We start from the raw sequence: 8,624 nt of genomic DNA on the forward strand, positions 1-8,624 counted from the left end.
GTTTCTCCTCTTTTTTTTTTTTTTTTTTTTTTACAGATTTCAGTTACCTTACAGTCCGTTTGAGTAAATTTCCTGCTTATTTTTGCAGTGTCATTTCCTTTTCTTCCCCTCTTTTATAGGTTGCCAGTCATCCTTTGGTTGCTTGTAAAGCATGCCCTTTTTTCTTGTTCCTGCTTGTTTTTTTTTTTAACCTCACTGTTTTTTTCCTAACTTGTTGTAACTTGTTAAGCAACAGCCCTGATGATGCAGTGGAAAGAGACACAGAAAAAACTGAGAGCAGAGGAAACAAGCTTCTGAGCAGCCCTAATACCCCAATTTTCCAGGCAGGAACAGTAAGGCAATACTGTGCATAGTTTCTTTGAGTTGTTTTAATGGAATTGGACCAGTAATACTGAGATTTCAAATAATAAAAGCTTGGTATTCTTATTCCAACCAAATCGATATTTTTTAATGTTTTATTTCAAAATAATTATAGATTTATAGGAAGTTGCAGGGCTTAGACAGAAAGGCCTTTTTGCTCACTCACCTTCTCCCAATGGCTATATTTGACATAATTGGACATTGGTGTAAAATATATATAGTTCTATGCCATTGCAGTACATGTATAGATTTGTGTAAACACCATAATCAAGATATAGAACTGTTTAATCACCACCAAGATCTCCCTCAACTTACTGCTTTCTAGTTATACTATCCTATTCCTAACTCCTGGTAAGTACTGATCTGTCTTTTGTTTCTAAAATGTTGTCATTTCAAAAATACTGTATAAATGAAACCACCACAGTATATAACTTTGGAATTGTCTTTACACTCAGGATGATCTCCTGAAGATTTATCCAAGCTGTCACATATATCAACTGTACATCCTTTTATATTGCTGAGTAGTTTTCCATGGTATGGGTATATCTTAGTTTGTTTAATCATCCATTTAGGACATTTGGGTTGTTTTGAGCTATTACAAGTGAAGCTGTTATGAACATTCTTGTACAAGTCTTGATATGGACGTGTGCTATGATTTGTTGAGTAAACAACTAGGAGAATTGTTGGGTCGTATATAACACACTCACCCATCGCCCTGTCATGTTAGGGATGAACTCATAGACTTGTGCATGCTAGGCTACTGCTCTACCACTTTACTATTCTCCTAACTTGTATTTAACATTTTGAGGGATCTCTAAATTGTTTTACAAAGCTGCTGCACCATTTTATATTTCTACCAGTCGTTTATGAGTGATCAGTTTGTCTGCATCCTCACCAGCTTTGGTGGTGTCACTTTTTATATTTTAGTCATTCTGAGGTGTTTGATAATACCTGAATTTGTGCCTGACACAAAGCTTTGGAATATTTCAGGGAAGTGGAAAAGCAAAGGGTGCAAATTATACTTAATTGCAGCATGTAGTATGTAGAGGAAAGAATAATTCTTGTGTTAGAATCTTCAGAGTAGAAGCTAAAGCAGAGTTTTTGAGAGAAGGGGATGATGAGGAGAGATAATATAGAGGACAATGAAGAGAGAAAAACCAACTTTTATCAGTAAGCTGATGTCATGTTAAATTAGATAGGTGAAACAGATTTTGGGTGTTTTGCCCAAAGATATTCCTTCCTGTAAGGTCTACGGGTAGGGAGCAGCATTGCAAGGGGTGGCTTATGTGCACCCTTATGGCATTAGCCCTTTGCCCATGAGCTTTTCTGGGAGGCTACATGGGGGATAATAATCCATGGTAAGGGGATATTCTATCCTCTGGAGTGTGCTTTATGGTTGGCACAGATCTTTGCTTAAGACATTTAAAAAAGATTCTTAGAAGCCAGTGCCTTAAAATCAAGTAGAGTGTATTTCTTTCTGTAGAAGCATACTGCCTTTAATTTTGAAGGATTTCTTTAAAAATGTTTGAATTTTCCATCTTTGGAGAGGCCACTCTTCACTGAGGTAGATTGGGTCTCAGGACTAGGCCACATAGGGATTTATTGGTCTTTTCAGTAGGTCTGTATGCTTTTGTAATCATCTGCCAGCCCTCAACTATAGAGGAGAAGGGGTAGAGTAAAACGCAGAGGAAAAGACAGTTTTATGATCAAGGACAATGATCTTCTTGATTAGATCATACTTACTTGTAATTAATACCTTAGTGTTTAAGTGCTAGCTGTTTTTAGTAATGATTGATCTGTCTTTCACATCACAGAATTACAGATTGGAAAAGCAATAAATAACATTAATAATAACTAACATTTTTATGACACCTTTGCCAGATACTCTTCTAAGCAGTTTACAAATTGCTAATTTATTTGTTTACTGTGAGATTGATACTACCACCGCATTATATAGATAAGAAAAAAATGGTCTTGGTAGACAAAACTTAGACCTTAAAAATGGCCACTGCACATCATTTTTCAGAAACACTGATGTAGGTTGGGGTGCCAAGAAGTTCAGAATAATTAGTTTTTAAAAATAGTAAAGCAGCCAGATATTACAGGTGCTTGTAATTGGTAGTGCTCTGTGAGGCTGAGGCAGACGATCACAAGTTCAAGCCTAGCCTGGGAAAGTTAGTGATTTAGTGAGAACCTATCTGGGATGCCAGGGATTTAGGTCTGGTGCTGTGCCTGCCTTTGCAAAAGAAAAGGACTGCAGACAGCTCAGTGCAAAAGCCCTGAGTTGAAACTCCTCCAGTACTGGAAAGGGGGGGGAAGGGAAAGTACTATAATCTATTAGGTAAGAAGGGAACGACTACAGTATATTATTAGCTTGTGCTATCTCGATCACCCTCCTCTAATTGCACATATCTTACCCCTTCTCTCAAGCTTTTTGAAGAAGTTGTTTATATTGTCTATATATTGCTTGAAGGATACTGTGTGAACTTGGTACTGGAGACTTTGCAGCCACAGGCATTCTTTAAAAAGAATGATCTCTTGATATGGTTTATTTTTCCAATTAATTTTTTTTGGGTAATGCTAGTATCAAAAGAGTCAGAATCAAGATGCATTCCTTATTGTTCCTTACCCCTCAGGCTGCTACTCAGATACTGTCATGCTAGACTCAGATAGAAATACTTTTAGGTAGAACTCATTTTACCCTCACAGGTCTTCAGGGCTAATTCCTGTAATTTAAGTAAGGTTTTATTTCTTAAAAAGTCTTTTAAAATATGAGATACAAGTCTAAAAGGGCACTAATCATAAGCTCAAAAATTATCACAAAACAAGCACATTTGTGGGCTCAGATCAAGAAGAATTGGAACATTACCAAAGGTCCCTTCTGGTGTTCTATTCCAGTCACTGCTTCCACCCCCATCCCCATGGCTAACTACTGTCTTGACTTTTAACAAGTTTAACAAGTCGCTGATAATTTTTAAGGTGAAATTTGAACTTCTAGCTCATTTAACTGGTTTAATGTAAGTACTTTTCCTAATCTTTGAGAGAATAGTAAGTTGATTGTGACCCTGAAAGTGAAACTTTTCTTTTCTAGAGTGGATTTCAATGTTCCTATGAAAAACAACCAGATAACCAACAACCAGAGGTAAGGTATCTGCTAAACCTGGGCTGGCTTTAAAATGTGTGGGTATAAGTACATAGGATAAAATGGTTTTCCTTTCATAGTGTAAAACAATAGCAACATAAGCCATGTGATTTTAACTTTCTACTAACTGACCATCTGGTCTACCTTGTTATAAGGTTGTAGGGATTTAAACATTTCTTAATTTATGAGAAAATACAAATAGAAAAAAATCATCCTAAAAAAGTAATGCTCCTCATTTTTTGATTTGAAGAACTTGAAGTTATTGTTTTTCACAGAATATTAAATTTTAAAGATAAATGGTTTTATAAAATGAAGAACTATGGAAGATAAGAATTTTAATATCTATTACGAAGCTCCTGTGTTTTAATTTTTTTTTTTTTTTTTGGATACTGGGGATCAGACTCAGGACCATGCGCCTGTGAGGCAGGCAGCAGAACCACTGAGCTAAACCCCTGACCCTGTTTTAATTTTTTTAAGTACGCAGACTTTTATTGAAACTTACATTATGGTATAGAAATACATTTCAAATGATTTAATGCAACACCAATGAAGAAATGAAGGCACTCACATTTTCCCTCTTCTACCACACTAAGATAGATTACCATTTATTCTAAAAGCTTACATGTAGTTTTACAAGACCTTATTATAGATGTTCCAGATAAAGGTGGTTTTCAAGAATTTTGATTTGTTTTTGGTTCTAAAAAACAGAAAGGAAGAGACTTGAAAAAATAATTTCAGTGAGTTTAGCTGTGTTAATATCTTGGATCCTAGATTCAGAAGCAGAAGTTTTATTCCTTTTGCTTTCGACTAAGTTTTTGTTTTTGTTTTTTTCTTTCTATTGAGTTTATTTGTACTTTTTAAGTATTCAGTACAGTTACATTCATCATTGTGATCTTGTACCTTTACATGACAGGTCTTGGTTCTCATTTTTCCCCATACCCTTGACCTCCTTTCACACCCTCCACCTCACTAAATTTTTGTTTTATATGAAAGGTGTGAGCTAGAAAGATGCTTCCTAACCATCTAGTCCAGTGTTGTCTAATAGAAATGTAGTATAAGCCATATTTTATGTCTAAAATAATTATTTTAATATATATCTATATAAAAATTAAAGGGATATCTAACTTTTGTTCTAAGTCCTCAAGAATCAGAGTGTGTGTGTGTGTGTGTGTGTGTGTGTGTGTGTGGTACTGGGGATTGATCCGAGGGCCTGTGCACTTAGATAATGTCCTAAGTTACTCAGGCTGGGCTTAAACTTGGATACTGCTGCCTGAGCCTCCCAGAATGCTGGGATTACAGGTGTGTACTACCATGCCTGGCTTCCAGCATATATATATTTATATAGCCCATCTCAATTTGTACTAGTCTTCATTTCTAGAACTCAGTATGCATACATGGCTATGACTACTATTTTGTATAGTATAGGTCTAGACTCAGAACAGTTTCAGATATTAGTTCCAGAATAGGGCCTGGAATTTTGTCAAGCATATCCCTGCTGTATCATACGGGCAAGATATTTATACGAGGACGCTTCAAACCCTCTTGATTTGCATATTATGCAACATGCAGAAAAGATTAGAAATTTAATTGTCATGAATAAAGAACAGAGAAACATCTGGGACAGGCTTCTAGTAGGGACATGAGAGTATTCCTTTCTCTACAGTAAAAAAATGTAGAAATTATGTGGTGTTTCTGTTCAGTTCCTAAGATTTTAAAATGTGTGCCTTTAATACATGTTAATTGTACATATTAATGAGATTCAGTGTGATATTTCCATACATGCATATAGCATGCATTGATCATGTCCAGCTCCTTTCCCTCCCTCCCAGTCCCTGGTAATCACTATTCTACTTTCAAGTTGAATTTCTTTTAGTTTCCACATATGAGAGAGAACAGGTAGTATATAAATGATAAGATTTCATTCTCCAGTGTTGAATAATACTAAATTTTTGATATATGCCATATTTTTTCTCTCTCCATCTGTTCATGGATACCTAGGTAGATTCTATAGTGCCCCAGTAAACATGAGCATGCAGGTATCTTTTGTGTGCTGATTTTATTTCCTTTGGGTATATACCTAGGGAAGCTAGTCACATAGGTACCCTCTGCCTAGCAACTACCCAAATTTCAGGCTTCTAGATGGTAGCATGTGTTCCAACAGAAATTACCGTGTTTGAAAGTTTAGGAATAATGAGTAGCCCTTGTCAAATGGTCAGCTCAGGAAACCCACTGAAAGCCAAATTCTTAAGATACCAGCCAAGGGCCAACCTTCTGAGCAGGTTCTCCTGCAGATAGTAGTATCAGACTTGCTATACTAACTTTTTTCTGCACAAATGGCAAATTGATAATGAAATTACAATCTTAGGTGAACGGTTAGCATCATATTTAACTTCTTCCCCTTAACAAATGAGAACTACTGAGTTGCTGACAATAGATTTGAAGGAACTTAGACAAGAAAAGAGGCTTTTTGTTTTATGAAGTCATGAATAAAATCTACCAGTTCCTAGGAATAACTTTTCTTGCTGTGTCTTTTTCCTTCCCCTCTCCCTCCCTTTTATTGCAGAATCAAGGCTGCTGTCCCAAGCATCAAATTCTGCTTGAACAATGGAGCTAAGTCAGTTGTTCTTATGAGCCACCTGGGCCGGCCAGATGGTGTCCCAATGCCTGACAAGTACTCCTTACAGCCAGTTGCTGTGGAACTCAAATCTCTGCTGGGCAAGTAAGTGCCAGGCTTTGGTGCTGGTGCACTGTGGAAGGAGAGATTGTTAGGCATGTTGTTATTGGTTCTTGATTTTCAGACTGTTGAAGTGTTTTTATCTTTTTCTCCCTCCAGGGATGTTCTATTCTTGAAGGACTGTGTGGGCTCAGAAGTAGAGAAAGCCTGTTCTGACCCAGCAGTAGGGTCTGTCATCCTGCTGGAGAACCTCCGCTTTCATGTGGAGGAGGAAGGGAAGGGAAAAGATGCTTCTGGAAACAAGGTTAGACTTGTGATTTTGACATTGGGTGTGAGGGCCTGAATCTGTAAGTCTGATTGAAGAACAGAAGCTCATGTTTATTTTTCCTTAGACACCTTTTTATTGAAATGTACATTTAAAAATGCATAAATGTACAACTTGATATATTACAAAGTAAACACACTCTGTAACCATCATTTGGGTCAAGGAATAGAATAGCATCCCAGAAGTCCTCCTCATGCTCAATTGGTTTTGAAATACCTTTGAAAAATCTGTGATCACTTTTGAGGTATAAGAGTGTTCAGTGATGGTGATACTACCTTGGATTTAAAATGTTTTCTTAAGAATTTAACCCCCCTCCCAATTATAAACCATTTTCCTTTGAAAGCCTTAAGAAGGTATGGGTATTATCCTCATTTCAAAAAAAATAAAAGAAACTTTAAGTTTTAGAAAGGAAATCATTTGGTTAAAGTTAGTGCTAGGATTTACAGCTCAGTCCATTATATCAGAAATCTTTTTCTCAGGGCATAGTGGTGTATGCCTGTAATCTGGAACTCTAGGAGGCTGAGGCAGGAGGATCCCAAATTCTAGACTAGCCTGGGCAACTTTAGTGACTTAGCAAGATCCTATCTCAAAATAAAAAATAATAAAGGGCTGAAGATATAGCTCAGTGCAAAGGCCCTGGATTCCATAGCCAGTACCACACATTTGAAAGAAGGAAAAAGAGGGGTGAAGCTTTTCCTTTAAAGGCCCAGAGAGTAAATATTTTAGGCTTTGTGGACCATTTGCAACTACCTAGAGTATCTGTTGGATCTATTCAGCTCTGCCAGTGTCATGCAAAAGCAGCCATAGTTAGCCCATGAAAAAGATTACTATGACTAGACAACCAGAATTCAGTTGTTGTTAGTGTATGAGAACAAGATGCCCAGAGGCTGGTATCTCAGTCCTCTTTCGACTTCTGACATTTCTTAAGGTCATCAGGAGTGCTTGATTTCAAGCAGCTTCTTTTCTTAGCAGCTCAGGCCCTGGTCTTGTTTTATTTTGCCTTTGGCATGGTCTTGCTACAGTGGTAGGAGTCAGATGCCGATCTAGTATTTGGTGCACTTTTAAACTGAAACTCAAGATTCACAAACCCTTAAGGGCTTAGAGATGGCAGGAGTCAACCAGAAAACATGTAAAATATTTTATTCAGGAAGATGAATTATGGTAGCCCGACTTTTTTAGTTAATTCACTTTACATTTAATGTCTAAGCGAATGGCTTTCAGTGCTTGAAATTTCAGGAGCCAGTCAGTCATATGTTCAAACTGGATACAAAAACAAAGTGAAGACATAATTTTTATTCCATTAAAATTTATTTATGTGGGTACTAGGGATTGAACCCAGGGCCTCACATAAGCTAGGCAGGTGCTCTACCACTCAGTCATATCTCCAATCCTAAAATTCTTATTTTATCTGTGTGTCTACATCAGACTTTCAGAATAAATATTGTCTGTCTTCTAGTTGTGGGTAGATAAAAAAGTCGGTTCTGATGATTGTTCTTTGTATAGTACCTTTTCATGAAGAGCTTTCAGTTTACCCCATTTTTTCTTAAATAGAATCACACTATAGTCCATGCTGGCCTTGAAGTTGTTATGTAGTCCAGGCTGGCCTCGAACTTGTATGGAGCCTCCTGCCTCAGATACCCAGAGTTCTGGGATTACAGGCATATACCACCATACTCAGCACAATTTTTTTCTTTTTGTGTTTTGAGCCATGGTCTCACTTTATAGTGCAGACTGGCCTTGAACTTGCTTCAGTCCTCCTGCCTCAGCCTCCCAAGTGCTGGGATTACAGGCATGTGCCACCACGCCTGGCTTCACAATTGTTAAATAGAATGGTTATCATACCTTTTTGGCAGATGGGAAGATTTCAGGGACAGCCAACAACTTCTCAGTGGTTACACCATCAAATAGTGTAAGAGCTAGTACCTAGAGAAAACAGGTCTCCTGATGTTTGAGTAGTATTATTACTATAGTATCATGTTCTACTCATCAGTTGCAAATAATTTTTCCATCTTAGAGAGATTATAATGGACCCATGGCTCTTATTTTCAGTATTTGTGTCTCTTATATTTCTTTTTTTTTTTTTTTTTTTTTTTTTTTTTTTGTTTTTTTTGTTTTTTTTGTGA

The 8,624-nt window shown here is 37.0% G+C and overlaps 1 protein-coding gene across 1 annotated transcript in view; it reads left to right on the forward strand.

The window, feature by feature from the left end:
- Positions 1-8,624, forward strand: part of Pgk1 (phosphoglycerate kinase 1) — a 20,931-nt gene that overhangs the window by 3,166 nt on the left and 9,141 nt on the right. The window contains exons 2-4 of the mRNA XM_010641328.3: positions 3,452-3,502; positions 6,066-6,221; positions 6,336-6,480. Of these exons, the coding sequence (XP_010639630.1) occupies positions 3,452-3,502; positions 6,066-6,221; positions 6,336-6,480 (352 nt within the window). The remainder of the gene's footprint in view (positions 1-3,451; positions 3,503-6,065; positions 6,222-6,335; positions 6,481-8,624) is intronic.

The sequence above is a fragment of the Fukomys damarensis genome, unplaced genomic scaffold, assembly GCF_012274545.1.
Source record: "Fukomys damarensis isolate Sample0158 unplaced genomic scaffold, DMR_v1.0_HiC HiC_scaffold_39, whole genome shotgun sequence".
NCBI classification, from domain to species: domain Eukaryota; kingdom Metazoa; phylum Chordata; class Mammalia; order Rodentia; family Bathyergidae; genus Fukomys; species Fukomys damarensis.